The following is a 19,034-nucleotide window of genomic DNA, read 5'->3' as shown; positions in this document are numbered from 1 at the left end:
TTGTGATGTGTCCCCGAGTGGTACATCACTGCCAGGTGCTTTGATGCTTGGGGACATGTCACCGCTGAGGCCAGTTATTGGCTGCAGCAGTGCACATGATCCCATGTGTGTATGAAGTTAACAGACAGGGACTGGAAGGCCAGTGAAGACAGACTGGGAGCCAGAGTCCAAGTGGCATGGACAAGGCATGTATGGTCACATTTTTCTTATTAATGTAACAAAATAGTAGTTTTGCGGGCTAGAAAGTAAAAAAAAATATTAAATAGGGTATTTCAGTTTAAAATATTTATCACCTATCTTTGGTTCCATTGGTGAAAGTAAAATCTCAAAAACAGCAACAGCTCATGCAGATCCAGAGTCCACTGGAGTACCCACAGAGGATCTGACACAATATTGGGCCCTTAATGCAAAAGAGCCTTAAAATTCAGCAGAGGATGGCCCACTTGGAGCTGACTCTGGAACCAATAACTTGCCACTAGAGTCTATATCTTGTGGGTTGATTCACAGATAACCTACCTTATTGATGATGTGTCCTGTGGGTACAATGATATCAGCAAAAATCCCCCCAGTATACTGTGCTAGGAGACCTCAGAGTGTCCTACACAACTTTTTGGGGCAATCAGGGAACTTTCAATTCAGGTTGAATTTATTCGGACACAAATGGATTCTGACGGACGATTTGAGTGAATCGGACTCTAAATGAATTTCGAATCATTCTCTCATCTCCACCTAACATATCAATATTAAGATATCCATTGAACTTCCATTGGAAGCAAAGTCATCTGTTTCAGTGATTTTATTTACTTGGCTGTATTACTAATGCAGGTTTGCCTAGACGTATCAGTACAGCCCCTCTAGGCGTCTGTTGGCCCATATGGCTCCAAGCAGAGTGCCCAGTGCTCCGCTAATACTGAACTGTAGCTCTACACAACTTGAGCATTTGGTTCTTCATGTGCACAAAATATCCAAAGGAAAAATCTCGTTTTAACCCTTTGCACCAGGGCATGGAATTATTCTATTAAAGAATCCACGTCTCCTTCTCCTTCCCTTGCCAAGACGGTTATCTGCATGAATTTCTGTAATGAATTATATATGTGATATGTGTAGTTACCCGTATCCCTGGGAATGCCTGAAGGTATACCACAGCAGATGTATCATCTTGCCGCTTCACAATAGCAGCCTGGAGTGAAATAAACCCGCCATCCTATAGGAACGTGTGTTCGGCTTTACGTGTAGGGAAAATGTCAAAGCTTTATTTTCCAACTGGTCAAGTTAATCGTACTGTAGAAATCTGCAGCAAACTGATTCAACAAATATATAATATCCGACAGCAGAAATGAAGTGGGTGAAAACATCTTAGGAGACGTGGAATTTACCGTATATATCCTGTCACAATATACTGTCAAGTAACGTTCCATGAAATCTCTGTGTCACCGTGTGGCAAACCAAAGTCCTTCAGTTCCTTAATGCAAGTTGACACAGCGTTTAACACATACGTATTACTGTGACCCCGCGGATGCAAATGTATTTATAGAGAGGCGCACACGAATGCAGGCTGGGATCACTGTCTGTCTGTATTCACACAGAACACACGTGGGGTCATTTATCAAACTGGTGTAAAGTAGAAATGGCTTAGTTGCCCATAGCAGCCAATCAGATTCCATTCAGCTTTCATTTTCCAAAGGAGCTGTCCAAAAATGAGAGGTGGAATCTGACTGGTGGCTATGGGCAACAAAGATAGTTCTACTCTACACCAGCCTGATAGCTGGGACCTGCACCAATTGCTAAAATAGGGGGCCCATTCCCCAAGTTGCACGCCTAGGAGGAGTTTGAATGGAATATGCACTCTGCCGCTCCATTAAAAGTTTATGGCGCTAGTGGAAAAATCCCAATGTTGTAATAATTTTAGCTGGAATACCTTTTCTACATGCTCAGAAGCAGGAATTGCGATGTTTCACTATGGAAGAGCAGCATGCAGTGCACTATAAGACTTGGGGGCACACATATTTGTTGCAGAATATGGAAAAAAAATCTGCAAGAACCAATGCAAGTGGTGGTGGTGGTGAGCACATACAGTTGCAAGAAAAAGTATGTGAACCCTTTAGAATGATATGGATTTCTGCACAAATTGGTCATAAAATGTGATCTGATCTCCATCTAAGTCACAACAATAGACAATCACAGTCTGCTTAACCTAATAACACACAAAAATTAAATGTTACCATGTTTTTATTGAACACACTATGTAAACATTCACAGTGCAGGTGGAAAAAGTATGTGAACCCCTAGACTAATGACATCTCCAAGAGCTAATTGGACTGAGGTGTCAGCCAACTGGAGTCCAATCAATGAGATAAGATTGGAGGTTTTGGTTACAGCTGCCCTGCCCTATAAAAACACACACCAGTTCTGGGTTGGCTTTTGACAAGAAGCGTTGCCTGATGTGAATGATGCCTCGCACAAAAGAGCTCTCAGAAGACCTACGATTAAGAATTGTTGACTTGCATAAAGCTGGAAAGGGTTATGAAAGTATCTCCAAAAGCCTTGCTGTTCATCAGTCCACGGTAAGACAAATTGTCTATTAATGGAGAAAGTTCAGCACTGCTGCTACTCTCCCTAGGAGTAGCTGTCCTGTAAAGATGACTACAAGAGCACAGCACAGACTGCTCAATGAGGTGAAGAAGAATCCTAGAGTGTCAGCTAAAGACATACAGAAGTCTCTGGCATATGCTAACATCCCTGTTAGCGAATCTATGATACGTAAAACACTGAACAAGAATGGATTTCATGGGAGGATACCACAGAGGAAGCCACTGCTGTCCAAAAAAACATTGCTGCACGTTTACAGTTTGCACAAGAGCACCTGGATGTTCCACAGCAGTACTGGCAAAATATTATGTGGACAGATGAAACCAAAGTTGAGTTGTTTGGAAGAAACACACAACACTATGTGTGGAGAAAAAGAGGCACAGCACACCAACATCAAAACCTCATTCCAACTGTGAAGTATGGTGGGGGGCATCATGGTTTGGGGCTGCTTTGCTGCGTCAGGGCCTGGAAGGATTGCTATCATCGAAGGAAAAATGAATTCCCAAGTTTATCAAGACATTTTGCAGGAGAACTTAAGGCCATCTGTCCACCAGCTGAAGCTCAATAGAAGATGGGTGTTGCAACAGGACAACGACCCAAAGCATGGAAGTAAATCAACAACAGAATGGCTTAAGCAGAAGAAAATACACTTTCTGGGAGTCCTGACCTCAACCCGATTGAGATGCTGTGGCATGACCTCAAGAAAGCGATTCACACCAGACATCCCAAGAATATTGCTGAACTGAAACAGTTCTGTAAAGAGGAATGGTCAAGAATTACTCCTGACCGTTGTGCACGTCTGATCTGCAACTACAGGAAACTTTTGGTTGAAGTTATTGCTGTCAAACAAGGTTCAACCAGTTATTAAATCCAAGGGTTCACATACTTTTTCCACCTGCACTGTGAATGTTTACATGGTGTGTTCAATAAAAACATGGTAACATTTAATTATTTGTGTGTTATTAGTTTAAGCAGACTGTGATTGTGTATTGTTGTGACTTAGATGAAGATCAGATCAAATTTTATGACCAATTTGTGCAGAAATCCAAGAAATTCCAAAGGGTTTACATACTTTTTCTTGCAACTGTATATAAATCTCATGGCACCAGGAACTGTATATAAATCTCATGGCACAGGAAAACCAAATCCAGCATGTAACATTGTTAAAATGTACTGTAGTTTTATTCCAGTTATGATAAAACATAATGAAGCAGGACAGTAAGATCAGGTTGACGCATTTTGGCACCTTGCCTTAGTCTGAAGTTTATGACTAAGGCAACACGCCAAAAGCTACATTTTAACACCGTTATGTGCTGGATTTGGTTTTGCACATGGACTGACCTTGCTCCGGGAGTTCCGTGTACGCTCGTGTATGCGCTGCAGAGGGTGAGCTCACATGCTTTTCGGACAGTATAAAGCCCTATGATTTATTGTGTTGTAGATCGGGGGTTTTGAGGTACATTGTGTAGCAGATTTTGACACATGGAACAATCCAAATCTTAAATTTGACAAACTAGAAATGGTACAGGCACAATATTTACTAAACATATATATCTGAACCAGTGTTATTGACATCAGACTTAAAGGGGTTTTGCCACTAATATAAATGTATCCTGCCCAACAGATATCACTGATATATCGCTTTCCCCAAACACCACCTTTTTCAAAACTGGCATATTCTAAAGTTATTAGCCGACAATTACACAGAGCTTCTTTTCTTTCACTTAAATAACCACTCCTCTATGTGCAGTGTCAGTTACATGTCAGGTGTAGTGTCAGGTATAGATAGATAGATAGATAGATAGATAGATAGATAGATAGACTGACATAAGGATGAACCTTGCTCTAACAAATGATTGACATTAGAACCTGCATCTGTTATAAATCCAGGTACACAGAGCATCTTGAATATGTGGAGGTAGAAAATGAATTGGTTATTGTCATATGTCTTACTGATGTCTGTAAACATCTTGCTGCCCTAAGGCATGATGGGACAGTAGTCCCATGACAAACTAGGAAGTAGGATTCAAGCATGGGGGATAAGAGAAAACTTCAAATGAGATAAATTGGAAATAAAAAATTGAAAAAAAAATATTCAAGGAGGAATGGGAGCTAGAATACTTGATGACAATGAAAGTAGTTTATGGCACAACCCCTTTAAATGTATCTTTAGATGCTTTCACATAAACTGCATAGCCTATATGCCAGCATTTACTGTATACTCATACAATAGGCTACACTCACATTGTGCTTTGGTATATACACCCAGACCCTAAAACATCTATGTTACTTTCATTACCAAACAAACACCTAAAGACAGTTCTTTTGGTATCTACAGAATAGTGCTGGTATAATTTTTTGTCTTCTTTTTAACTGTATGGAAGAGCATAGATAAATATGATATTCAACAAAGAGATACCACCAAAAAATATAGTATTTTTTTACAATGATAATTAATGGTCGATATATGCAACTGTATAGGTATACAGTTATATATGTCTATCACGTCTGTTAGGTAGCACGCTTCAACCAGAGCTTTCCTTCAGTCATCACCACCATATAGCTGTTATACCTTTAGGTCACATTAATGCCAAAAGTAAAAGCCTGAATTGCCCAAAGACCTTATTTAGACAGATGTGCCCTCAAAACAATTAGCATTTAAAAAAAACATCTTGGCAAATACAAATGTCTTCTCCTAAAATAATATTGTAAATTCCATGTGATGTTTTTGCAATTTTTCTCAGACATGGTTAGAACAGGGCTGTGGAGTCAGGCTTTTACAGATCCCACATGTTGATAGTCATTTAGACATGGGAGTACTGAAGTTGTTTCTTCCTCTTATATAGTTCTTCACTTTTAAACAGATTATTCTCCCTGCAAGCATTTTTGGATTAAAAAAAAAAAACGTGAGGGGCAAAAGGCAGTCTTGCATCAGTTATCTGTGGCAGGACCTTGCTGTAGCAAAACCCTTGGTCCTTTCAAAATAAACATAGTAATGTCTAAAAAAAAATTGCATGAAAAGTAAAAATATGAATGTAAAAGTAAAGGACATCAGAACTGAATGATTGAGGAATACTATTAGACTGTGTGTTCGATAACCTCAATGCCAGGCAGCTGCTTTAAGCCAGGTCAAATCCTGACAACGCATTTAGGCTGGGTTTCCATGTTCAGGTTTTTGAAGCCACAGCCAGGAACGAGTCAAAAACAGGAGACATATATAAAGGAGTCGTATTTTTTCTATTCACTCCTGACTTTAGCTTTAAATCTGCATCCAAAAACCTGGATATGGAAACCTAGCCTAAAAGAATATATTTGTAACATACAAATATAGATTTGCCAATGATTTGCTAGATGTGTATAAGGGTTGTTGAAAACCAAACCTATTGTACATAATGACTAATAGCAACAATGGTCAACATTAATATTTCAAGTCAACAAGAGCGTCCACTACAAATGGACGAGATATCACAGGAAGGTATTTATCGCTGTGAGGGTCTTCAGACTGAAGTTTATCAAAAGCAAAAGTGGCAAAGCAAATGACGGATGGATCAATACTTCTAGCCATCAATTTAAAATCGAGTCATTGACTTATGGATTTGTGTTCCTTTAAGGTCAGCTTTGTAGACAGCTCATTGGGAAAAAGATTACTATTCCTACTTTCAAATTACTGGAGTGCATTTAGAATTAATACCAGCTGGATTTGTCCAATCCATTACTTCCATTATAGGAAGGCACAATTGATTTCCTAGCTACTGTAGATGCTAAAAATGTGGAAATTACACTGCAGCCAAAAACATTCTCCTCAAAGACATCATTTGGATGAGTAAATACATTTTGTGTCCAGTCCAAAAATATCATTGGGGTGATGTAATTGCTTTCGCAAAGAAGATGAGTTCATAGAATGTATTATTTCTCAGTATGAGGGAACTAGTGCTGGAGTAAAAGTCCTTAATTCGTTATCTTCCAGTATCTGTTGCTGTTGACTACTCACCTGGAGGTAAGCTCCATCCATCCTCATTGGTCTTTTTGGTCCAAAATCTACTCTGCTGTCATGTTTTCCTGTTTTTAAGAAAAAAATTGAGCCTGGGTGATAGCAAGAGGGAACATGGTAAAAAGCCCTGATCCCCGTTTACTGTATATGCAGAACCATAGCAGATATAGATGTGCCATTGGTTAGGCCTCCTGCAGACAATCGTATCCATTTTGTTTCTGCATCTGTATGTTCATTCTGCAAAAAGAATATGTTGGCAAAATGAGGACCAATAAAAAAAAAGGGGTCTGCAAATAAAATGTTGACGGCACTCAGACAGCATCTGTATTTTGTGGAACCATGATTTGCATGCAACCTAAGGCAATGAAAGCCAGTAACATTTAATCTATCGAGTGATTATTTTTCCCTTTCTCCCCATTTATTTCACTATCAACCATGTCCATTTGCTCTTCAAAAGTAAAACCAAACACAATGCAACAGCGCTCTGCAAACATTGACCATATAGATTATAACGTTTATTAATGCCATATTCACTATATAAATAAAGACAAAGTACTTAGCAAATATATTTTGATCAAAATCATTTGTGCCTATCCACCATGGCAAAGTGACTTCTTTTAGATGCGACTCTGCAATGACTTCTCTCCTTGCGCCAATAGGCGTCAAATGATTTCAGAGAGTTTTCTCTTTAAAACTGAAATGACCGACATCAAAGAGGGTTATGGACATGAAATAAGATGGCTTAAAGGGGTTGGCCACTTTCTGGGTACTGTTGATCAATGTTTTTGTAAGCTGATTATACGGTACTTACTAATATAGCCTTTGTTGAAGGTATGCCTCCTTGTTTGCCAAGTCATTTGTGCTGTCTTCAGAGATCCTGTCCATAAAATGGCTGCTGATGAAGGGTCATGTGATTAAGTAAACAACCTTCATGTGATGTCTCCTCTGTTCAAAGACACTACACCTGCCATCTGCTCTTGAAGTGGAGGGAGTTCAGTGCAGGTCCAGTGCTGTTGTATAGAGAAAACAGAGTGCTGTTGTATAGAGAAAAGTTAATTTGCCTGGTTCCATGATCCTCCATCAGCAGCCACCTTATGGACAGGACCTGTGTGTGGACAGCAGAGAAGATTTACCTAACAAAGGGACATGGTTAATGAAATTTGGCAAATGACACAGAATATCAATGGCCATATTAGCAATTACAATATAGTCTTCTTAGATACACATTGGTCCCAAGTAGTTAGAAAGTGGCCAAGCCCTTTAACATTAGCTTAGAGCTCATATGTCAAAAATAGGCTGTATTATGGCTATTTTATGAGATGCAACATACTCGTACAAACCATACAGCCTTTACAACCCTTAGAGGCTTCTAAACATATGTGTTTGATGATCGATGACAAGGCCTAACTGTTCATATGCTTATAACCTTCCTTTGTCTAATTTCTTAAACAGATCTGTCACCTGCATGTTGCCTTTTTTAAGGGACAGTCCCACCCAACTTTTAGTTCGAGCAAAAAAAGTTGAGGCAAATGAGTCTAACAAAGAATGGTGTGGGCTCATAGATCATTATATTTATGAGGGGAGTGCTCTCCGAAAGTTTACCTGCCCCTCCCCACCTCTTCCAGATTCTTCCTGCTTCTGCCCACCTGTTCCTGTTTCTCCCCACCTCTCTCACCCCTGACTGATAGCTGTCTTGTGTCTGCCTGTAATGCAGCCTGTTAATGCTGAGTGGGGCAGTGGGCACTCATAGCTACTCTTTTGACCTGCAGAATTCTATATTAGGCTCTATCAGTCAAACAACACAATATGCATAGAGCAGATGTGTTCCCATACTATGCTGCCTTAGGATAGCGTATAGTACTGACACCGATTTTGCTTTAATAGACATTTATTCTGAAAACAGTCCATGTTAGTGATCTGTGATACTGACTTCCCATCTAGTAATATTATATTACTCCATAAATTCCACGGCTCTACTTCTAACTCACTTTTAAGGTCAAAGTCACACAGCTTGGTGCAGTGTTTGGCATGTTTGTTGCAGTTTTTGGTGTGTTGTTCCTTTTTTTGTTTGCATTTTTAGCCAAAACCAAAAGTGATAAATAAGGAAAAGTAAAAAGGAAGGAGTGATATGTCTCTAGTTTTTTGGATCAAATCTTGGTTTTGTCTAAAAGACACTTAAATATTACATTGTGTGAACAAGGCCTGAGGCTAATTAGGTCTACAACTAATTTGGCATACAGTACTTTCACGTGTTTTTAGTCTATATTAATCCTATCGTTCCAGGAAATTAAAAAACTGAAGAACTCTGCCCTAAACTTAACCATTACAGTGAAATCCGTTCTGACAAGCCACATACACCAGTGGAATTTAGTTCCTTGTTTTAGTAAAGACCAGCGTTCGTCTTAAATGAACCCTACCAACACTTGGATCAATATTAGGGATTTTTTCTCTACCTCAGAATTCAGTTCTTTAGCAACTGAGTTATCTATTTCCTATCAATATTTTCATGTTGTCTTCCTCTACAGAGGTGGTTTGTAGGTTCTAACAATCAAGAAGGGTCCCAAAATAACTTTTATAGTTCTTAGAAATGTATTCTGTAATTAAAGGTTAGGATGGAGTTCTTCATTAAACCATCTTTTTGGAAAGATCAGTATATATCCGTTCCAGTCATAGATTTAATATTTATGGGCAAAGAATGACAACCACCTCATATTGTCCTGACAGGAGAAGACCTTGATAAAGAGTTTGATAAGATGAGAACAAGAAAGCCCTCCGAGTCTAGGAGGATGGGAAACATGAATTGTCAACTGAAAAGCACACCAAACAATGGCACCCTACACAGAGCAAAGGAGGAGATTCCCTGATCACACAAGGACACCATTGAATGGAAAACCAAAGAAGAATCTGTTAATTTTTTTTAACGTTTTTCTTGTTCTATATTTTATGCTTTGCAAACTTTTTTTGTAATTGTTTATACCCATGATTTTGAAGGGGGGTAAATATGATAGAATATACCTATACATGTTGTATACTTTATATTTTATTAAGACCATGTAAAAAATGTTAGACCAGTATTGGCAAGACCAAAATCGAAGAGGATCACGCCTATTTTAGAACCATGGACAAAATCTTCTAAATGTAGATTAAAGCAGCACTGTGAAATATAATTATAATAATGATTACTATTAATATAATTAGTAGGTAAGCATCATTGAGCATTTTAATATATTCACCAATGCTATAAAGTCAACAGCCTTGTCAAGCCTTACTCAGGCTTCATAATAAGCCAACTGAACGGGGAATTAATTCAGTTGCAGATGTTGCCTACTTTATTAGAAAGACTCTAAGATGCCTATAAAGGCCATGTGCGGCCCATTGACTGCTAGATGACTATCGCTATATTACAAAAAGCTAATGTGACAATCACACATAATTGCTTTGGATCTTGATGATAATCTACCCTTCGATGATGTACTGCACAATGAATGGGAATCATTCCACATCCAAGCAATTAATCTAATTCAAGATCCATTGGCAAAGTTTACCAGAAAATGCACTTTGTATCTACCTAAATTAGAGCACTTAATTTTATTAAAATATGGCGTCAGCCCTATCAATGGTAAATACAGTTTCTACTACAAATTCTAGATTTTTTTGCAGTATATGTGTGCAGTAGAAAACCGACATAGAGCATTAGCTGAATTGATACCTTCACCTGCTTATAGAACCTTTTGCAATTTGCAAGCCCACGACTGTATGAATGTAAATGGAATTGGGGGGATTTTGATGACGGCCTATTCTTCACTGCAGCACTTGACAGAGTAAACTCCATACGAATGTGGTCGTACTTGGTACTACAGCTTAGCCCCATTCACTTGAACTGGGACAGTGTTGCAATACCGCTGGTATATATTCAATGTGCTGGGAGTACTGAGCACTGAAAACAAGAGGTGGCAGGGGTCAACGGAGATCAGCAGCCCCTTCAAACAGTTAATTAGCTGGGGTTCTGTGAGTCAAGACTCAACTAATCTTATATTGATGGCCTATCCTATACATTCTATTGGTTATCCTATGATTAATGTAAATAATGAAAATCAGACATCATATAGTATATTACAATCTCTCTTTGCCAAACCTAGAACCAGTCCTGTACCTCACATGGATCCATAGATCTACCCATTTATTGCTCAACTGCTCTGCTACATTCTCTTCAGGTTGGCAGCTCAAGGGTAGTGCCTTTCTGGGGGGTGGGGGGGGATTTCTTCTGCAGCTCTCTCTTGTAACTATCAGAGCTTCTAACAGTGGATAGGGGGCCAGTTAGGAGATGGAACTGAGCATGTGTGACCACCTCAGAGAGAGGTGGACAGAGAAATAAGGAAAAGAATAAACAGCAGGTGGCGCTGTACAGATACATTTTATGGAAGAACTCAGAGGCTTTACAAAATGTTAAATTACAATCAATTACAAAAGTATTGAGATCAAGGTGATGATTTGAAACATGTTAAATATTTTTCATGGGACAACCCCCTTTAGTGCTGTACAAATGCAAAAAATTATGCTCTGTTTACATAATGCTCTAATGTTTGACACTTTCCTCTTCTATAATATGGGATCTACCTCTTACAAATCAATGAATTTAATGAAACATCAATCGCTTTACAGAAGCAGAATATACTACATGGTACTTGTCCGGTGTTTGTACTCCCTGTAGAGTGCCAAGATGTGACTTTTTAATTGTATGCTAAGCTACATTTGTGTAGTTCATTTTGTGAAAAGTAAAGGCGGATTATTTCAACAACTCCTTTTAATTTCGTCTTGCTATTAGGAGAAAGCCATCATTGTAAATCTATAGAGAAAAAAATTTGATTTTATGGGCTGTGTCTGGTGTGGATTGATTAAGAAAGAGGAAAAAGAGTGGTTATTGAGTTAATTCTTTATCATATGTGTTATTTATTTATGCTGTATGCTGTCCACAATGAGGCTCACAGTCTAATTTCCTTATCACACATACACTCACCTAAAGAATTATTAGGAACACCATACTAATACGGTGTTGGACCCCCTTTTGCCTTCAGAACTGCCTTAATTTTACGTGGCATTTATTCAACACGGTGCTGATAGCATTCTTTAAAAATGTTGGCCCATATTGATAGGATAGCATCTTGCAGTTGATGGAGATTTGAGGGATGCACATCCAGGGCACGAAGCTCCCGTTCCACCACATCCCAAAGATGCTCTATTGGGTTGAGATCTGGTGACTGTGGGGGCCATTTTAGTACAGTGAACTCATTGTCATGTTCAAGAAACCATTTTTCCAGTCTTTAACATTCCAATTTTGGTGAGTTTGTGCAAATTGTAGCCTCTTTTTCCTATTTGTAGTGGAGATGAGTGGTACCCGGTGGGGTCTTCTGCTGTTGTAGCCCATCCGTTGCTCTTCTATCAGCTTGAATCAGTCGGCCCATTCTCCTCTGACCTCTAGCATCAAGAAGGCATTTTCGCCCACAGGACTGCCGCATACTGGATGTTTTTCCCTTTTCACACCATTCTTTGTAAACCCTAGAAATGGTTGTGCGTAAAAATCCCAGTAACTGAGCAGATTGTGAAATACTCAGACCGGCCCGTCTGGCACCAACAACCATGCCACGCTCAAAATTTCTTAAATCACCTTTCTTTCCCATTCTGACATTCAGTTTGGAGTTCAGGAGATTGTCTTGACCAGGACCACAACCCTACATGCATTGAAGCAACTGCCATGTGATTGTTTGACTAGATAATGGCATTAATGATAAATAGAACAGGTGTTCCTAATAATTCATTAGGTGAGTGTATACACATACAGTAGATACCTACATACATACATACCTTGACTGGATTTAAACCCAAAAGACCTCAGTGTTGCAAGACAACAGTGCCAACCAGAGTCAGTCATCATGCTGTAATCAGGGTGTTTAAACAACCAGAGGTAAGAGAACGTTTCTCATTTGATCCTATAGATAAAGACCTGCTTTGATGATCCAGTAATAGACCCAAACAAAAGAGAAGTTAAGTGCACCAAGGACAGACTGAAGCCACTCTGTGCACCCTTGCCCCTTCTGCTTCCTAGTATATTGCTTTATTTTATAGCTGTTGACCCTATGGTCAAGTTTAATTTTTGTTTCAGTTTATTTTTAACCCCTTAAGGACAGACCATTTTTCATTAAAAAAAAATGTTTTTCCTCTCCACATACACATACAAGAGCCATAACCTTTTAAATTGTCAATTCACATAGCCATATGAGGGTTTATTGTTGCAGGACAAGTTGTATTTTTTAATGGCACCATTTAATTAAGCATATCTTGTATTGGAAAAATGGGGAAAAAAAATCTTCATGGGGTAAAACAAACAAAAAATTTCACCCAGGTTTTTGGGGTTTTGATATAACGGTGTTCACTGTACACTAAAAATTATATGACCTTCTCGTTTTGCGGGTCAGTATTACTATGGCAATACTAAATTTGTATGGTTTTTATTTTGTGTTTTTAATAAAAAATAAAAAAAAACTTTTGACAAAAATTAAAATTTTCTTTGCATTGTCATTTTCTGACAGTTGTAACTTTTTAATATTTCGATCTACAGAACTATGTAAGGGTGTGCTTTTTGCAGGGATAAGCATAGTTTTTATTGATACCATTTTAGGGTACGTACAAGTATTTGCTGGTCACTTTTGTTTAATTTTTAATTATTTTTTTTCGGGGGGCAGGGTGACCACAAAATAGAGAATCATGAAGTTTTATTTTTTTCCTGTTACAGCATTCACTGGACACAATATGTTTATTTTTATATGTAAAATTGGGAAAGAGGGATGATTTTAATTTCTATTTTCTTAAAATGTTTACACAGTAAATGTTAGTCCTCTTTAATTGCTTGTCCCATAGACTTAAATAGAATACTAATGCAGTCTATGGGATTCTGAGAGACTGCCTGCTGAGCCATGCCTCAGACATATCTTTTCAGGCAGTTAGCCATGAAAGGTCAGGGAACCTCCACAAGGCCCCAGGCTGTCATGGCAATTGTTTGCAGCACCACAATTTCGCCAAGGGGCTCCAATCTAAGGGAGGCCTAACCCACCAGATGTCATGTTCTCTATTGACAGTAGCATCTAAAGGGTCAAATGACTGGGTTTGGCATCATCACCAATTCCGTTAGTCACCGAAGTATGATACAGCCGTCAGAAGCCATGTATGGAGCAAACTCAGCATGTTAAGCTCGCTTTATACAACCCCTTAACAGTCAATCTGTACATGCACATGATTATGCTTTAAGGGGTTAATATAGTGTAGGTACAGGGATGTTAAACATCTTTGTAATGTATTTTTATTAAGGTAGGATTTAGTAGAAAAACTGACTGTAAAGAGTCTTTTTAAAACTCAACAGTGTTGCTGAGGAAAGTCTGTGTTCAGTCTTCAGCATTTAACTGAGCACTGAAGACACATACAGCCACTTTTTGTCACTAAACCAGACCCTGATATGTACATGTGGCCTAACTGTCACTGCCCATGACCCTATCTGAATTTTTACACACAGGCGTCTTCAGCGCTCAGAAGAATGCTCAAGACTGAAGGCAGACTAACCTTAGCAATTTTCAGTTAGAGCTTTGATAAGAAGACTCTTTAATTCTTTCAAAACCGGGTGATTTTCCACTTAGTTTTTTTTTTCACTCCTAGCCTTCCAAAGCCATATCTTTTGTAATTTTCCATTCACATAGCCATATGAGGGCTTGTGTTTTGCAGGACAAGATGAACTTTCTTATGGTGCCATTTACATTTGCATATAATGTGGGAAGCAGGAAAAAAATATTCCAAATGAGATGGAATTATTAAAATATACCATTCTCAGTTTTATGGGGGGGTTACACCATTTCCTATGCTGCAAAAATGACCTGTTACTTTTATTCTCTAGCTTAGTACAATTACAACTATACCTCATATGCATAATTTTCTTGGGGCTTAATACTGAAAAAAAATTAAAACTTTGGAAAAATATTTTTCTTTGCATTGCCACATTCAGATTTTTTTCCATTTTACACTACTTACAAAAAGTTAGGGATATTTGGCTTGTGGGTGATATTTCAGGATGAACCTAAAATGCACTCTAACCTTTACAGGTGAAAATTCACAACAGGATTTTGATCCATGAATCGGCCAATAACTTTCCTGGTTCAATTAAAATTGGTATTTAAACAGTCCTCCTCATCATGCTGTTCACATTTTGACATCATGAAACCAAGACGACATCTAACAATTGATAAACAGTACCTCCTTATTGTGAGGCTTCCAGCAGGATGTTCTTAGATGGAAGTGGCCACTGAGCTTAGAGTGTCACAGAGTGTCATCAGCAGGTTGCAACAGAGATACAGAGAGACTGGAAGAGTCAGAAAGTCATAGAAGTGGATGTCCTTTGGCCACATCCTACACTAATGACCGCTTAATTGTGAACAATGCCCTGTGGAACTGTATAATGAATGCCACACAACTCCAGGCACATTTAAGGGAGGTGAGAGGCACCCAACTGTCATGTCAGACCATTCGAAACCGTTTACATCAACGTGGTTTGCCTGCTAGGGAACATGGCCACACAACCAGGCACAGGCGTCATCATCTTGCATGGGCCAGGGAGTGTCTACGCAGGACAAGGGACCAGTAGTTCTCAGTGCTGTTCACTGATGAAAGCCGATTCACGCTAAGCAAGAATGATGACTGCCAATGATGTTGGAGACATCAAGGAGAGACTTATGCATCAGCCACAGACAAGCCTTTGGTGGTGGTATTACAGTGTGGGCACAGAACTGCCCTACACTTTGTGAATTATACAGTGACAAGCCCATATTACTTGAATAAAATCATTAATCCAGTCATTGTGCCTCTGCTTAGCCAACACAGGCCTAATTTAATCTTCATGGATGACAATGCCCAAGCACATCGAGGTGGCATCATTAGGGAATGGCTGCTGAAGACTGGGGTACCTCAAATGGAGTGGCCTGCACTTTCTCCAGACCTCAATCCTATTGAAAACCTATGGGATCAGATGAGTCGCCATGTTAGGGCCATCTTTAATATTGATTGGACCCTGGGCAAAAATTTATTTGGGCCCCCTGGATCCCGCCTTCCCACACCCTAGCATGCAATCACACCCTCCACCACAACACACACACACAAAAAATCCACACACCTTGTAGAGTACAGTGAATGACTGTAAATACTTCCAGTTCTGAAGACTCCAGCGGCTCAGGATCAGTGCTCTTGGCAGCTGGGCTCAGGCTGGAAGTGGGCACCGCTCTGCAGGAAGGAGACCGGGGCTAGGCTATCCCTAGTGTTACAGTGCACCTCACAGTATGCAGTATAGCACCCTTTAGTATACAGCACCCCACAGTATACAATAGAGCAGTATAGCACTCCCCAATATACAGCTCCCCACAGTATACAGTAAAGCAGTATAGCACCCCACAGTATACAGCAACCCAACGGTATATAGCACCCCACAGTATACAGTAGAGCAGTATAGCACTCCAAGATATACAGCTCCTCACAGTATACAGCACCTCACAGTATACAGTATCAAACTATACAGAATACTGATACCGCACCTCACAGTATACAGCACCCCAAACTATACAGAATACAGCACCTCACAGTATACAGCACCCCACAGTATACAGCACCCCAGGTATACAGTAAAGCAGTATAGCACCCCACAGTATACAGTAGAGCAGTATAGCACCCCACAGTATACAGCAACCCAACGGTATACAGCACCCCACAATATACAGCTCCCCACAATATACAGTAAAGAAGTATAGCACCCCACAGGATACAGCAACCCAATGGTATACAGCCCCCCACAATATACTGTAAATCAGTATAGCACCCCATAGCACCCCACAGTATACAGCAACCCAACGGTATACAGCACCCCACAGTATACAGTAGAGCAGTATAGCACCCCACAATATACAGCACCCCACAGTATACAGTAGAGCAGTATAGCACTCCACAATATACAGCTCCCCACAGTATACAGCACCCCAAACTACAAACCAGATTCCAAAAAGGTTGGGACACTATACAAATCATGAATAAAAACTGAATGCAATGATGTGGAGGTGCCAACTTCTAATATTTTATTCAGAATAGAACATAAATCACGGAACAAAAGTTTAAACTGAGAAAATGTACCATTTTAAGGGAAAAATATGTTGAATCAGAATTTCATGGTGTCAACAAATCCCCAAAAGTTGGGACAAGGCAATTTTTACCACTGTGTGGCATCTCCCCTTCTTCTTACAACACTCAACAGACGTCTGGGGACCGAGGAGACCAGTTTCTCAAGTTTAGAAATAGGAATGCTCTCCCATTCTTGTCTAATACAGGCCTCTAACTGTTGAATCGTCTTGGGCCATCTTTGCTGCACCTTCCTCTTTATGATGCGCCAAATGTTCTCTATAGGTGAAAGATCTGGACTGCAGACTGGCCATTTCGGTACCCAGATCCTTCTTCTACGCAGCCATGATGTTGTGATTGATGCAGAATGTGGTCTGGCATTATCTTGTTAAAAAATGCAGGGTCTTCCCTGAAAGAGATGACGTCTGGATGGGAGCATATGTTGTTCTAGAACCTGAATATATTTTTCTGCATTGATGGTGCCTTTCCAGACATGCAAGCTGCCCATGCCACACTCACTCATGCAACCCCATACCTTCAGAGATGCAGGCTTCTGAACTGAGCGTTGATAACAACTTGGGTTGTCCTTGTCCTCTTTGGTCCGGATGACATGGCGTCTCAGATTTCCAAAAAGAACTTTGAATCGTGACTCGTCTGACCACAGAACAGTCATCCATTTTGCCACACTCCATTTTAAATGATCCCTGGCCCAGTGAAAACGCCTGAGCTTGTGGATCTTGCTTAGAAATGGCTTCTTCTTTGCACTGTAGAGTTTCAGCTGGCAACGGCGGATGGCATGGTGGATTGTGTTCACTGACAATGGTTTCTGGAAGTATTCCTGAGCCCATTCTGTGATTTCCTTTACAGTAGCATTCCTGTTTGTGGTGCAGTGTCGGTTAAGGGCCCGGAGATCTTGGGCATCCAGTATGGTTTTACGGCCTTGACCCTTACGCACAGAGATTGTTCCAGATTCTCTGAATCTTTGGATGATGTTATACACAGTTGATGATGATAGATGCAAAGTCTTTGCAAATTTTCGCTGGGTAACACCTTTCTGATATTGCTCCACTATCTTTCTGTGCAACATTGTGGGAATTGGTGATCCTCTACCCATCTTGGCTTCTGAGAGACACTGCCACTGAGAAGCTCTTTTTCTACTCAATCATGTTGCCAATTGACCTAATTAGTGTTAATTGGTCTTCCAGCTCTTTGTTTTGCTCAAATTTACTTTTTCCAGCCTCTTATTGCTACTTGTCCCAACTTTCTCGGGCTTTGTTGACACCGTGAAAATTTGAATCAACGTATTTTTCCTTTAAAATGATACATTTACTTGGATTAAACGTTTGATCTGTCATCTACGTTCTATTACAAATAAAATATTGACATTTGCCATCTCCACATCATTGCATTCAGTTTTTATTCTCAATTTTTTTAGTGTCCCAACTTTTTGGGAATCCGGTTTGTATAAAGAATACAGCACCCCACAATATACAGCCCCCCCACAGTTTACAGTAGCTTACAGTATATTAGTATAACAGCCCCTGTCACCTTTTCCTGATGTAATCTTCACAAAAACAAGCTCCACAAGTCTGGCAAACTTCTCCTGCAGCAACACTCCTGGTAGACAGAAACTTTGATGACCTCATAGCCATGTGACCAGTAATATTGCTAGGTTACTGGTCACATGGTGATGATGTCATTTAAGGTCCTTAAGAGAATCACAGCTCTCATAGTTCGCTTCCTGGAGTGCCGGCAGGCATGGCATGGCAGCAACCCCCTGTGTAGCTGACAGCCTGACACCCGGGCGGTGGCCAGCAGGGCTCAAGAGGCAGCTGCCTTGGGCCCCCCAGGAGAGCTGCACCTTTTGTCCCTTGTTTAAGACGGCCCTGCACCATGTAGAGACTTGTAACTCTGTACCCCAAAGTTCTGAGGGCTGCCCTTCAAGAAGAGTGGGATGCCATGCCTCAGCAGACAATAAGTCGACTTGTGAACAGCATAAGAAGTCGTTGTCAAGCTGTAATTGATGTTCAAGGCTACAAGACAAGTTATTGAGACATTGACATTTTTGTGAGGGTCTACCTACCACTGGTGTTGTTTTTTGTTTAAAAAAATTATTTGAGATGAGGAAATCACTATTGCATGCTTCTACTTAAATGCACTACTTTCATGATATAATATCACAAACTTTTTACGTTTATGTTTTCCATAAATTTCACCCAAAAGCCAAATATCCCTAACTTTTTTGTAAGTAGTGTAT

The 19,034-nt window shown here is 39.9% G+C and overlaps 1 protein-coding gene across 4 annotated transcripts in view; it reads left to right on the top strand.

The window, feature by feature from the left end:
* Positions 1–11,793, top strand: part of TACR1 (tachykinin receptor 1) — a 282,790-nt gene extending 270,997 nt beyond the window's left edge. For 2 of the 4 annotated variants that reach the window (XM_044279306.1, XM_044279302.1), the window contains exons 6-7: positions 6,557–6,586; positions 9,305–11,793. In XM_044279306.1, coding sequence (XP_044135241.1) covers positions 6,557–6,586; positions 9,305–9,444 — 170 coding nt within the window. In that variant the 3' untranslated portion in view covers positions 9,445–11,793. The remainder of the gene's footprint in view (positions 1–6,556; positions 6,587–9,304) is intronic. The other 2 variants (XM_044279307.1, XM_044279305.1) reach the window with 2 other exon arrangements.
* Positions 11,794–19,034: the final 7,241 nt, after the last annotated feature.

Source organism: Bufo gargarizans, chromosome 2 (genome assembly GCF_014858855.1).
Source record: "Bufo gargarizans isolate SCDJY-AF-19 chromosome 2, ASM1485885v1, whole genome shotgun sequence".
Lineage (NCBI taxonomy): Eukaryota > Metazoa > Chordata > Amphibia > Anura > Bufonidae > Bufo > Bufo gargarizans.
Note: the sequence above shows the minus strand (reverse complement) of the source record. Positions and strands in the feature narration are given on the sequence as shown.